Raw genomic sequence first — 15,437 nt, forward strand, 5'->3', positions numbered from 1 at the left:
ATAGCCATATACTATGATGCATTTCTTTTCGAAAAATAAGTCTTTTAATTTCTTGATATTAAGTATTAAGTGGACTATTTAGTCTAATGAGTGATGGCTCATAAGTGAATACTACTCGTTAAATTGTAGGGCATTCAATTTTTAACCCATATTTTTTTTTCATATATTCTTAAATCAACTATTTGTATATGCAATCATCTCATCTCATTTAATTTAATAAGGAATCCATTTATTGACTTTTATTTGTCTATCACATAATCTATTAAGACTATTAATCTCATATTGTATTGTTTTGAAACAAAACTCTATGAAAAAAAAAATTCTCTTCTTAATAAAACATGGAATAATTAATTAACAATGTGTTAAGTGGACCATCTAGACTCATTAAAGAGATGAGTAAAAAATGGTTGTATTTAAATTTTTTGCAGCATAAGACATTGATTTTCCAATCCATATTAGCATTTTGTCATTTTCAATTCCTAAATAGTTTATTTGTGGTTTAAATAATTACATAGAATCCAATATGACTTGAAGAATTCTATTTGGTTGTATGCATTGATAGAAGTTCATAAATGTGATGCAATTTTGAAATGTAACTCTTAATGTAAGTAAATATATATATTTTACAAAACAAATTATAATTAATTGATAATGAGTTTTATGTGGTCTATATAAATCCATTTATCGACTTTTATTTTCGTATCATGAAGTTTAATCTAAGTGTGTAAATGTGGCACTTTTTTTTTTAAATAAAACTCCATGTAATATGAAATGTTTTTCCTAACAACACATGGAATAATTAATTGGTAATGAATGTTAAGTAGATTGCTAAAGTTATTTCAAGGTACGGGTCATAAATAAGTGCACTTAAACTTTATGCAACATATGGCATTTGATTTTCCCACCTTTATTAACATTTGGTAAATTTCAATTCTTAAATAAATTATTTGTAATTGAAATAATCTCATAGAAACCAACAAGACAAGTATGTATTAAATTATATTTAGAATGTATGTATGTATAAATAGAATTTATTTTTGAAATAAAGATCTCAATGTAAGTAAAAAATATATTTTTTAGGAAATTAATAATTTAAAATTAATTATTTATGAGTACTAACTGGTTTATTCTATTTTGATTTGACAACTTTTTCTAACTATGCATTATTAAATCAATTATTCCTATATGTAATCATGTCATATAAGTCAATAAGTCAAGAAAGCATTAATTGATTTTTATTTAACTATCATGTGGTTTAATATGAATGTATAAATGTGAAATTGTTATTTCTAGAATTAAAAAACCATGTAAAGAAAATGAATTTTCTAATAAAACATGGATTAATAAATTCACCATGAGCATTAAGTAGACTATTTAAGCTCATTCAAGAGATGGGCCATAAATGGATGCCTTTAAACTTTTTACACCATATAACATGCTTTTCCCATCAATATTAACATTTTGTAAATTTGAATTCTTAAATGAACTATTTGTACTTAAAATAATCTCATAGAATCCAACAAGACTTAGAAGTTATTTATTGAATTTCATTTAGTTATATGTATTCATATAAGTTTCTAAATGTAATTTATTTTTGAAATAAAGCTATTAATGCAAGTAAAGATTTATCTTATACAAAACTATTTAGGATTAATTGATGATCAGCTTTAAGTGGTTTATTCAGGCTACATGAAAAATCAAGTGTGATAGATGAATGCCTTATAATACATATTTAGTCTTCAAAATCAATGTCTTAACGATAATTTATTGTATTTACATTAAGTATTTAATAATTAAATAACACGGGGGCTTATATAAATTTAAACTAAAATAAATGAGTTATGTTTCACATTTATTTCTCCCCCGTTAAAAATGCTTATCATTTTCTCTTCTTAGTGAAAGTAATGGTCAATCATGATTTTCCATACAATTGGTTTACACTAAATTTACATCGAGACTATTATTGGTTTTGACAATGTTTACAAGGAGAGATCAATATCCACACTACCATCAACTGTGCTAATATTTGAAAACCCTTGCCTCCACTACTTATAAGAAGTCACCACTAAAGTTTCTTGTTTACTTCAATTTGTGACATTGTCCATCATAATGGAATGACTTGAATACCCATTTAAGAGATCTCATTTGATGTACTTGGATTTGAGTGGAGATAGATCAATGGTACCTAACCTTCTTGAAATACATAGATCTACAATGTATAACTTTTATAGTGGATGCCTGCATGCTATGAAGATGAATGATGACCCCCTCATTAGTGCTTCATAAAGGCACAAAGGGACCCTAGGAAATTGAGCACAAGAACATTTTACTAAGGTTTTAGTAGACTAGTCTCAATGCAAAGCAAGGGACACCTATCCTTGTCATTTACAATAAGATCCTCACATCACCATCATTCAATCAAGAAATTCCCCGTAGGTTGGGGGAAAGAGGTTAGAGTTGTGAGACATAAAATTTAAACATCGAGGAATCTAGCATGTTATCCATAACTATAATATCTTTATTGGATGTTTGACATACTAATATGATTTAGCTTAAGTCAATTTCTTCTAAGAGTTTGATTTCACACTCCTATTGTGTATTAATACTATTGTACATAACAACCCCATGTTTGACCTATTCATGATCTCTAATTGGTTAGAAATTACTTGCAAATTATTTTAATGTTGAATCAAGTTAATATGGTGATTTACAAAAAAATGAATGTTGTTGAAGGCCTTGTAATAAAATACTTCCAAATTTAATGAAATATGTGTTATACCTACCAGGAGAAAGATTCAAAGTTTGTGCCTCTCTCATGCAAGAGCAAAGGTTTTACCAACTGCCCCTAGAGTAATTTCCCTTGCCAAAGATAATGAAACCATTCATCCCGATAGCAAGAAATAACAATGCACTTTCCATTTTTTAACAAAGGGAAATGCATATGACTGGTAAATTCGTCGGGTAATTGCTCGGTGAATTCGCTGGGCACTCCTCATTCGGACGAGGATGGTACTAAGTGTGCACTGGATTCTACATAAGCTAGATGGGTATTATAAAAATATATTTGTTAAGAGTTCATTTCAACATCTTACTCACGGGAATTGAATCTTGTGGGAATTGAATCTGGGTGGGAAGGGTAACAATCATTCTTCCCATCCACTTATTATCCAAGCCAGACCCACTTTTCATCCATAAAGCTAAATCCACTTCTCATCAGTCAAGCTAAAACCAGTTCTCATCCACCCAACCTAGACCCAATTCATAACGACAATCTTGCTCACCAGCTACTTTCTACTATACATATCATTTTCACACTATTCCCACAGTGTTCAGAGCACATTGGCCAAGAAAAACGATAGATATTATACACACCATTTTATTATTGATGTGTAATGAAATCTCGATCTTAGCATATGCATGATAGAAAAGCAACCCCATATTTAGCGTTTCAGTATTTTTATAGATATTCTTCTCCATCAAGTATTTATACTCGACCTTTTATGCGTTTTTTGTCATTTAAAACAATAGGGCACAACTTCTTGGGAGATGGATTTATTAGAATGGTATTCTCTTTCCACATCTTGAAAACCAATTCTATTTTTCTATGGCCATTTTGTTCCTTTTTAGGATTTGGTCAATGCACTTGCACTTACATTAGTCTAATCCCAAAAAATAAATAGTGTCCCTAAACTGAAATTTAATCGACTTGAGTGGATTGAAATAGAGAAGAATTATTGAGGATACTAGAGCTCTGTCATATGTTTAAAATCACTCTTACCTATTTATCTGTGGGGTTCATAGGAATAGGCAAATGAATGGAGAAAGCAGAGTTTAACAAAGAGCATTGACTCTCTCTTCCCAAAGGAGGGAGGTATAAGAAACTTATAACATTTGGATATCTTAAATTTGTTTTCTCCCCTATTGAGCAGAGAATTGAAAATAAATTTTATTTACTGGGTAGGTAATTGATGTCATGACAGCTAACGCAGAGGACTCGAGAACTCTAAACTTCAATATTGTTGGATGAAATGATTTATCTTCCTCATGGGTATTAGAAAAGCCCTCCGAAGTAAACCAAAAGGATATTACTAAGTTTGAGGTACGACTGGTGAAGATTTTGGTTATTTTCTCTATTGAACATGTAAGGAAACCTATGTGATGATGATCTATGTAGTTGAGTAGGGTTGTATTAAGCAGGAAGTGAAAACTGGCATTGGCAGGGGTGCTTCTCTACTTCTAACGGTGTACATCAAGTAGAGGCAAACGACTTCTCGAGACAGCTTAGAAAAGTTACATTCGCAACAAGATGGTGTGATCTTCAATGAAGAAGGCAAGGAAAATCCTGAGGGGGTTAAAATGAATGATGAGGTGTAGAAAAAAACTTCCAATGACGAAGAACTTCTTATGAGGTTTCAAGAGGATGACATAGGAAGTGAACATCGAGATGTCAAAGAGAATGATCTTGATGGTAAGTTTTGATTTTCCCTAGTTAACTGGTCTATGATGTTGGTAGCCTACTGTAAGGTAATGTCTAGTCAAACTCTCAGGACAATGGTTGTTGTAATGCAGACCATTTGCAGCTTGAAGAAATTCCAACAAAAGTTTTGTGGAGGGTAAAATTCTTTACTGCACTAGATCACTACTTTTTGTTCTCATGGAAAAGGGAATTGTTATATTATTTTCCAAAATCCTTTTTGAATGTTACTTCTCCAATAGAAAAAATTTATATATCTTAGATTTTAGAATAGTATGCTTTAATTTATAGTAGTTTAATGCTTACATCAATTGAGACAAAAGAGGAGGGAGAAAAGGTCAATAAAGCTGATTCAACAGGATGAAGAAAAACGAGTTGAGCTTGAAAACGCAGCAATTAAACGTTCCAAGGAGGTAGATTCTGTTGTCCTGGGAAAATACAACATTTGGAGGCAGGAGAATGAGAACGAGAATTCTGAATCCACTATTAGATTGTTGTGAAACCAACTGATCATGGCTAGGGTGTATTCCAGCATTTCCCAGACTATGAATAATCTCGATTTATACCATCAATTGATGCTTTGTATTAAAGAATGTCAGCGTACATTGGGTGAGGCTAATGCAAATTCTAATCTACCCCAAAGGTAATAGTTTTCACATTGGCTACTTCTAAATCAAGAGTAGTAAGTGCTTCCATTTGCATTTGGTGTTCATATCCTTTGTTTCTTTTAAAGTTGCAGTCTATGTGTTAATCTTTATGCTTTTTATTCTCTTTTTCATGGCCGATAATTGATATGAATGTTTCAGTGCACCTGAGAAGATCAAGGCTATGGGTCATGTCCTATCTAAGGCTAGAGAACAATTTTATGACTATGCGACAATAACAAAGAAGTTGCGAGCCATGCTTCAGTCTGTAGACAAACAAGTAAGGATCTTGAAAAAGCAAAGTACATTTTTAAGTCAGCTAGCAACAAAGACTATTCCCAAGGGCCTACACTGTCTGTCCATGCGATTGACCATGGATTATTACTTGCTTTCCCTTAAAAAGTGAAATTTCCTAAAAAGGACAAGTTGGAGGATGCAACTCTTTATCACTATGGATTATTTTCTGACAATGTATTGGCTGCATGTGTGGCTGTAAATTGAACTGTCATGAATGCTAAGGTGAAGTGTTATTAATTTAAAATACTCTAAAGTTTGGAAGTCCAATAGTTTTGTTGCATTTTACATTTAATATTTGGATCTCATTGTAGTTTATTTACTTGTGTTTGCAAGAATCTCAAAAACATGTATTTCATCTCATCACAGACAAGTTAATTTTGGGGTCATGAAAATGTGGTTTTTACTTATTCCCCCAAGGAAAGTTGTGATACATGTAGAAAATGTTGATGATTTTAAATGGCTCAATTCCTCCTATTGCCATGTGCTTTTCCAACTTGAATCCACGTCTATGAAAGAGTATTATTTCAAGGTTGATCACTCGACTACACTTTGAGCATGTTCCTCCAATTTGAAATATATAAATCCAAAATATTTATCCATGTTAAATCATCTTCGTTTCTATCTTCCACAATTTTATCCCAAAATGGACAAGATCCTGTTCTTGGATGATCATATTGTGGTGCAGAAAGATTTGACACCCTTGTGGTCACTAGATCTTCATGGAAAGGTTAATGGTTCAGTGAAAACTTGTGGAGAAAGCTTTCGCCGGTTTGACAAATACCTTAATTTTTCCAATCCGCACATAGCGAGGCACTTTGATCCTAATTCTTGTGGTTGGGTATATCGGATGAATGTATTTGATCTCAAAGAATGGGAGAAACAAGATATAATTGGAATATATCATAAGTGGTAGAACACGGTAAGTGTGTAGTGTGGTTTATTATGTTAATTCCTGTGATGCTTACTTTAAAGTATTTGAAGTAAATCTAAAGTAATTAGCTAGAAAACTTAATGGGTTTTTCTTTGTTTGATTTCTAAGTTTTTCTTTTAATGTATGTCAGAATGAGGATAGAGTGTTGTGGAAGCTTGGAACACTACCCCTTGGATTGAACGTTTTATGGTTTGACCCATCCTTTGGACAAGTCTTAGCATGTGCTGCATTTAGGATATAATCCTAGCGTGGACTATTTAGAGATTAAGAATGCAGTTGTTGTTAATTACAATGGGAACATGAATCCTTGGTGAGAGCTGGCAATGATGAAGTGCAGGCCTTACTAGACGAAATATATAAAGTATGATCATCCTTTCTTACAACAGTGCAATATAAATGAATATTTGTGACCTCAATATTCATACTGCAATAGATTGTTAAATGTAAAGTGTAAAGGCCCTAGATTTTGGTTGATAATTGATTCTAATTCATTTTTTTTTGGAGTTCCACAGAAGGTTTCTAGTTTATGGCTTAATGAGTCAGGTTTTTGGAGGTGCAGTGGCCTGGCCAAGTTTAAGATTTACAAGTTTTATGTCCTCATTGCATTCCTTCATAGTTGGAAGTAAACTCCTATATAAGTATTCTTTTCTTTGTTAGTTAATATTTCTCTTTCATTAAGTAATTACACAAATTGTCCTTCCAGGAACACAAAGAAGTACGAGACACAGAGATTTAGGCTTTCAACCCAGGGAAAAACCTCTCAATAGGGGAAATCCCAACAATCCTCCTCTTACTGAATTTATTCAAAATGAGATATCCAACACAAGAGCAAACAGTCCCTCCAAGTCAGTCCTCCCCTTTAAGTCAAGGTCAATATTTGAGTCTCTACCTAGTCAAATTTAGAAGCAACTTCTAAATTTCTGTCCTTATTACAAGTTTAGTCTCTTATTATAATACACTGACTTCCAATTACAGAGTCTTTGCCTTCTACAAAAAAACCTTGACTCTTTACCACAGATATTTAGATCCTGCTACAAATAGATAGCTTTAGATTGAGATTTGGCTTAGTCACAGACTTCGGTTTCTTCAAGCGTTGTAGACTTCTTTTTATCCTCAGTTTTTCTTCTCCCGTTGGATTACAGACTTCGAGATTTTTCACTTTCTTCGTTGCTACCCAAAAGAGGTCTAATATAGGTTAAAACACCTGGATATCATTCTCCATGAGCTTTGACTTAACTAAAGAAAGAGTGATTATGCCTGGATTGTTGCCTTTGTAATATTCAAATGTCCTACAATCTTTGCCTGTGACAAGATGTAATAGCCCTAATTGGACAACATTGAAACTAGCTCAATTTAATGTTTAACTGCCATGACCAATTCCTTCATTTTCCCATAGCAGCTATGCTGTAATAGTCTCACATGGAGCGAGGGTTAATTTGCACATGGACATCTCTCTTTTGACAATGAAGGTGATGTGCTAGGCTCTCATCTAATATATGTTCCTAAGATATAATAAACTTATGGTGTATGAGTTATCATCATTATTACTCCTTAGTTATATTATATGTGCTCCCTGTCTTTGTGCTCATGGCTAAAATAAATAACTCTCTATTGAATTTCTATTAGCATCATTCAGAAACTCTTGATTGATTGATTCTCTATGAAATGCATCAGGTCTAAGTTACTCATAATCCACTTTCTTGTTGAGTTAGAGATCAACTTCCACAGTTCTGGAGCTATTGCACTTCCTCAAGGAGTTACTAATTTGGTTTCTGTACAACTGTTAAAATTTTTTCTCTCCTTACCTGGAGTGTTCTTAAGCGTCCTTGGGTGGATTTCTACTTACTAGAGCCGTTTCCCTCTCCGTTGAGCATTATTTTCATTTGCTGCGGTGATTTGGAGCTTAATCTTGGTTGTCTAATAGGCCATGGTTACTAGACAGGACAATACATAACCATAGGAGATCATTGGCTTTCCAATTTCCCTTCATTCCCATAAACCCATCAAATACATGGGTGCTGAAATCTACGAGGCAAAGCATTCTTGATGTGTATTTATGGTAGAATGTAATTATATTATAATTTTGTTAAATTGAGATTCATTAATTGAGTGATTCAAATTATATGTTTTTCCATTGGTATTTGGAATCATTACATGAGAACCCATTAACTATAATTATTCACCAAAAACATCCAGAGGTTGTTCTATACTAGAATGATGATTGTCCAGTATGATGAATAATGAGGATAAGGTTGAAGAAATGAATGAGGAGAAATCACATTCAGGGGCCAGTGTCGATGAAAGTTGTACTGTAGAAATATAAAATACAACAGTGGACAAATATGGACAAATTCTGATGAAGGACATGCAACATCAGCCAACTTCGATGAAAACACAAAGTGTGAACAGTTTGAGTTGTCTGATTTCACACTTATTGCATATTCAACTCGTGGATCTGTATCTCCTTGTATTGATAATATGGAAGATCAAGATTACATACAACAATGCATACACACTTTTACCTTAAGGCAAAGTGTTGGGCAAAAGACCCTTAAGGAAGACTCCCCTGAGACAAGTATCAACTCAGTGAGCAAAAACCATTATAAAGATGCTAACAGTCAATTATCCAAGGGTGATTTTTGGATGCCCTCACAAGAACTAAAGATTGTATCCCACTATCCAAAGGATCTTCTCTCAACTAAAAAGGGTATGCTAATAAATGCTTATGGGAAAAAGGCACAACACATTTATCTTTGGTAGGGAGTTTATCCATATTGCCCATGATGTAAATAGTTATAATGTCATGTTGAGTAGATTTTTGGCACACCTTTAAGAAGGTATCATTATCGAATGGGGGCTAGAAATTTAAAATTTTATCCATTGAATTAGATATAGGATTATATTTGTCTAAATGGGAAGGTTGATATAGTTTGAGCTTGTAGGAATTAATAATTGGAGAATACCCTATTGCAGAGGAAGCTTTGGGTTGAAGGAAATTTGATGAACCTACTGTAGAATATGTGAGCTAAATTTTTTATTTTTAATATATTTTTTCCTTATACTATTTCTTATGACGGATGGCATATGATATGTAGGAAGCTTTTCACCCTATAGAAGATATTCATGGCCTTGTGTATGGTCAAGAAGATTCCTAAACCTCAAATGACAACAATTTGCTAATCAAAGTTAACAAAGATATTTTGGATATTAGAAAGTCATTTGTATCATGCTTATGCATGGTACAGGCTCTATATCCTCCAGAAAAACTATAATAAATGCTTAGCATAGAAGAATTTGCAGTTGATGGCATCATCTGGATTGTTGGCTGCCGCTGTGAAATGGGATGAGGGAAATATAAAATGGGATGAGGGAAATGTGTAGAAAAGTCATATTCTAGAAACCATTTATCTTTGGTTGGGAGTTTACCCATATTGCCCATGATGGAAATAGTTATAATGTCATGTTGAGTAGATTTTTGGCACACCTTTAAGAAGGTATCACTATCGAATGCGGGGCAGAAATCTAAAATGTTATCTATTGAATTAGATATAGGATTATATTTGTCTAGACGGGAAGGTTGATGTAGTTTGATCTTGTAGGAATTAATTATTGGAGAATACCCTATTGCAAAGGAAGCTTTGGGTTGAATGAAATTTCATGAACCTACTACAGAATCTGAGAGCTAAATTACTTTTATTTTTAATATATTTTTTCCTTATACTATTTCTTATGACAGATGGTATATGATATGTAGGAAGCTTTTCACTCTATAGAAGATATTCATGGCATTGTGAATGGTCAAGAATATTCCTAAACCTCAAATGACAACAATCTACTATTCAAAGTTAACAAAGATATTTTAGATATTAGAAAGTCATTTGTATCATTCTTATGTATGGTACAAGCTCTATATCCTCCAAAAAAGCTACAATAAATACTTAGCATAGAAGGATTTGTAGTTGATGGCATCATCTGGATTATTGGATGCCATTTCTATTATGCGCTATGATCATAAGCATGGGGATCACCATTTTAAGCTTGAGAATGAGAAGGAAAGAAGTTCAAGAATGGCCAGTCTTCTAAGTTTTGGGATTTAGTTTGGATTCTAAAATGGATACCAGAGAAGGGGTAAGTTATTTCAATGAAAAGGCTTAAGTTCATCTGTCACTGTTTGATATGTTTGCATTAGTATCGGTTTTTCTAGTATAAGTATTATATTTTATGCTTAGTTCAAGAAGTTTACTTCCAATATGTCTAATAATAATATGTTTTTTTGGAAGTTGTCATGCTCATTGACCAGAAACGGGACGGTTGCCACCGTTCCCCATAAAAAACGTGTAAGAAACGGAAACCAGACGAAAACGCCGTTTTCTACGGTTATTTTAGCTAACGGGTGCATATGTTTTATGGGAAATCTTTTATCGGTGGTAGTTTGCTCTTTTGCATGTCATTCTCAGCCCTGTATTTTCACTCTTTATTGTAGATTTCACTCATGTATTCATTCAATAACCTAGAGGCTTATGCCAAGTATATAGAAAGTTGATCATTTCTGTACTATTGTCCCTTTTTTAGTTGATTTGTTTTCCTTTAACATATATATTGTTAAAATTCATAGTTTAAACACTATTCTATATGTGGCTCAAGAAATTCACATTTAATTGCAAATTCTATTTATTGTTTATATATATATATATATTATATATATATATATAATTATTTGGAATTTTTTTTAAGGAAACAATAATTAGCTGAATGCGCAAAATGCATAAAAATGTATACACTTAATTGATTAGGAGGCATAAGAATGTATACATTTAATAGTCAATTTGCTAAGCATCAGTTTCTTATTTAAATTATTTAGGTTTTTAATAAAATTTGGGCTGGAAATTTAGTTGAAACTATATTGAAAATTGAAACTAAAATTGTATTTTTTATTTTTATTTTCATTTTCTCTCTCCTTGTTTCTTTCTTGAGTGAGAAACCTCCAAACTCCGTTTCTCGTACCATTTTCGTTACTCGTTTCGTTTCCATTTCTCGTTTCTGGTAACATATATGGTCAACACTTCTATCTGAAGTGGTAAGTAATAGGTACAGAGATCATTAAAGAATTTATTTTTGAAATTAAGTCTTTCCTTGATGTTGTTGAGAAGTCAGAGCACACATATATTCCTCTAAGCACATTTTATGCTTGTACAGGTTACCTCCCATATGTCTTTCCATATGTACGTTGTACGTTGTTACCTCCCAATGTACCTTGTTACCTCCAAACTTGCAAGCAAACTTTTACCTTCCATATGAAGAATTATCAGCCACTGAGACAGAAATCAATGTTTCACCTGCCAAAGGTCCCAATGTTCAATCAAAAGCAGTACCAATAGCAGCAACTCCACCTCCTGATCTTCTTGGTTATTTGATAGGTTTAGGCAATGCACTTGTCCATAGAGATTAGTGAGTAGTAGGCTTTGGGTGGGTATTATATAGTCAATTCCATTTCATTTTGTAAATAACAAATGGAAAAAATTGGCTTTAATGTTGTTAGATGTGAATTGTATTTACTATGATAAGTGTCAACCTGATAAAAGCAACTTGTGATATTTGCTTAATGCTTTGTGTAGGCCTCCATTGCCTATTTTACTTGCATCATCAGTATGTCAAGACCTTCATATCAATGGGAAACTTAGATGGCACTATAGTCAAATTTTTTATAGCTTGAAGCTTTAGAAAAACTCTTTTGGTCTTGCAGCTGCTGGACCTCTATAGGTGCAGTTCATAAAATGTGAAAATAGTTGAGATATTAGTTCTATTTACTGTAAATATTGCTAGTTTAATAGGATGTAGATGCACATCTATTTTGAGTCCTTTTCCTAAGTTTCGTTCCTGGTAAATTAGGTGCCACCATTGCAACCTGGTAGCTCAGCACACACACTGCTACCAATGGTACTATTTCAAAACATATCTCCTAGATTGGCAAATGCTCATTTGTAGGTGGAAGTAACAAATAATCAACAACTTGTTTGGTATTTTAATGATAATATTTCATTTGAAGTTTTCTTCACTAAGGATGCCAGGATGGAGCATGCAACATTTCTGGACATAATAATGAATGATAAGATCCAAATTTTAAGCTTTGGAAGTTTTCTTCATTAAGGATGGTAAGATGGAGCGTATGTTTCTGGAGGTAATAATAAATGCTAGGACCATTCCCTCTCAGCCACTCTGCCTGAGCCTTCAAATTTTTAAGACTTTAGGGTTAGAAGGACTCTAGGATGGACAAGTCCAAGAGATCAAAAGGGGAAGAGGAAGAGCACATAGAGGGTGAGCTTGTGCTCTCCATTGAAAAGCTGCAGGAAATCCAAGATGAGCTCAAGAGGGTAAGTTCTCATGCACTCTGAAAACTGCTTTTGGGGGTTATTTTATTTTATTTATTTATTTTTAAATTGGTTTATGTCTTATCTTTTTTTAAAACATTTTTCCCATTCCTTTCTCTATGTATTATTTTTTTGATTTATTGGTGCATCTGTGGATTAATTAAATTTTTGCTTGTCCATGGGCTGCTTGAGAATGATTTGTTACAACCCTTAAGACCGGGTTTGAGGAAAAGTTACATTTTTTTGTAAATTCACACTTCATCTTCATATTCTTTCAGTCTTTTGGATATGGAAATTTTTGTTGGTTTACATATATTGTTTTTCCAATAGTGTCGAGCAAATTATTTCAAAGAAAAATTGAAACTAGAACATCCTCAAATTAGTTATTTCAGTTTTTTTTCCATATCCATTTATTGTTTGGGTGTGAGTTGTTAAAGCTCGGGGTTAAGCAATGTAATATTTTGTGCAACAATTCTTGACCAGTTATAGTTTACCTATTTACTATTAGGTTCATAGTCAGTCCTAGATAAACCAATAACCTTGTCCTGCATTTATTCCTTCCCATACCTGCCATGCAAAAATAATGTACTTAAAGAAAACCAAAAGAAAAGAAATTGATGACGCCTTTGTGTAGACCAAAAAGAAAGCAAAATCATGAACCATGACATATTTGTGCATATACTACACTCAAGAAATATTTAACTACATGTACTGAAATATGAAGAAAGATATCACTTAAATAAATTTAATTTTGATTGATAATTTTTTATTAAATTGGTTTATTTAATTAATTATTCAATTAACTACTTATTAGGGGATATCATGACCCGACCATAAAATCATTAAAACAAAGTAACCACGCAGGTAGATTTTGTTCATACATAAATCAGAATTACAATATACCAGCATCCATCTTCTTCTATTTATAAGTAAATAGAGTATTTGGCTCTAAACTAACTATATATCAACACATAGTCAGTCTTAAATAAACAGATAATCTTGGACTGCTTTTATTCTTTCCCATACCTGCCATGCAATGACAATGTAATTAACCCCAGAGGAAAAAAAAACCTGACATATTTAATGCCAAAATTATTAACGATGACATATTTGTGCATATAGTGCAGTAGTGGAGTAAAAGCGAAGCATAAATTTCAGAGAGGAAAACAAAAGCCACTTAGTATAAGTTGGTCTAGTTAGGTTGCCATTACCTGGTGTAATAAGTTGCTCTAAAAAGCTATCGGGCTGTTGTTGCCGCCGCCTTTGTTGTTGCTGTTCATGGTGTTGTTGCTCTTGTCGTTGTTGTTCATGGTGTAGTTGCTCTGGTTATTGTCGCCGACGACGGGAATGTTCATGCTGTTGGTGTTGTTGTTCATGGTGTTGTTCATGCTGTTTTTATGGTTGCTCTTGGTGTTGTTATTGTCATCGATCTTGCTGCTATGGCCGCTCCCATCTTGCTGCTGTTGCCGCTTGTTGCTCTTGGTGTTGTTATTGTCATCGATCTTGCTTCTGTTGCCGCTCCCATCTTGCTGCTGTTGCCGCTCCCTTTGCCGAGGATTGTCATCGATGACGGGAATGTCTTTGACGACGGAAGTGTCATCGGTCTCCATTGCGGCCAACAAGATTCCCACAGCTAACACCCGTGTGATTTATGGATATTGAAACTGGAACGCCTTCGAAGGCAACAAGATTCCCACTTCTGCAATAAAAACGGCTTCAGTTCAACAATACATAACGTGGACATAGAATATGAGCAAATCAATGATATCTCACAGATTAGAAATATACAAGCATACCTAGAACTGGAGTAGGGCAAATTCCGTAAGCAAGAGGTGAGAAATACAATTGCATAGCCTGCCTTATATAGAAGTAGGCGAACTCCAAACTCGGATTTCAAAACCATCTACACTCCCAACTAGGGTCAAGTTTTGAAGTTCTCATGTATTAAATTTACATGAATGACAGCGTCACGAGGATGACATATTGTGGACGCCCTGTTGGGCAGACGAGTTATTCTTTTTGAGATTGAAGTGTTTAATCATAAATGTGATTTCTTTAATATTTGTGACTGTTCAAATTGTTTTATTTTTATCATGGGACCAACTGACTTTTTAGCATAATCTTGTATAGCATGTGAATTTAGGTATCATATGTCGTTTTATATTTTGGAAGGAAAATCTAACGTGATTATATGAAAATCTAGTCTATATAATATACTTTTTAATTATTATTAATAATAAAATAATATTAATAATAAAGTAATCTTGCATTGAATTTAAGTATCACATATCTCTATACTCCGAAGGAAAATATAGCGTATGTCTGGTATACTTTTTAATTAGGACAATTAGTTTTCCACAACTCCGGGGAAAATATTTGACGAGAGCGGCATGTCATTTTCAGTTCTCCCTACGCGCACATGGGGTGGACGGGCCCACGCCCCAACGTCCTCCACCATATCATATTACGTGCCGTTACATTTGATACGGGACCGGCGGGGGTCACACCCGCCCGGCCCACGTCGCCGGCCCCCAAGCCAAAAAAGGTCATATTCTTTCACCGCCAAATCTTCAGCTCCGCAGTACAGAGACATAAAGACATTCATAATTAGGGCAATTAGTTTTTCCACAACCCGAGGGAAAATATTTGACGAGAGCGGCATGTCGGGCCCACGCCCCAGCGTCGCCCACCATGTCATATTACGCGCCGTTACGGGGCCCACG

General features: G+C 33.7%; 1 protein-coding gene and 1 pseudogene across 1 annotated transcript; one reads left to right on the forward strand and one right to left on the reverse strand.

Annotated features, from left to right (window-relative positions):
• Nucleotides 1-4,782: 4,782 nt before the first annotated feature.
• Nucleotides 4,783-6,693, forward strand: LOC149213157 (polygalacturonate 4-alpha-galacturonosyltransferase-like; annotated as a pseudogene).
• A 6,863-nt stretch (nucleotides 6,694-13,556) lies between these two features.
• LOC149213158 (uncharacterized) lies at nucleotides 13,557-14,640 on the reverse strand. Its single transcript, XM_089390726.1, has 3 exons — nucleotides 14,511-14,640; nucleotides 13,926-14,413; nucleotides 13,557-13,740 (listed from the first exon to the last, which is right to left on the reverse strand). The coding sequence occupies exon 2, from the start codon at nucleotides 14,322-14,324 to the stop codon at nucleotides 13,944-13,946; it is 381 nt and encodes a 126-aa protein (XP_089246852.1). The 5' UTR covers nucleotides 14,325-14,413; nucleotides 14,511-14,640; the 3' UTR covers nucleotides 13,557-13,740; nucleotides 13,926-13,943.
• Nucleotides 14,641-15,437: the final 797 nt, after the last annotated feature.

This window comes from Pinus tabuliformis, chromosome 1_1 (assembly GCF_031772625.1).
Source record: "Pinus tabuliformis cultivar Carrire ecotype Pingquan chromosome 1_1, CPIR1, whole genome shotgun sequence".
NCBI classification, from domain to species: domain Eukaryota; kingdom Viridiplantae; phylum Streptophyta; class Pinopsida; order Pinales; family Pinaceae; genus Pinus; species Pinus tabuliformis.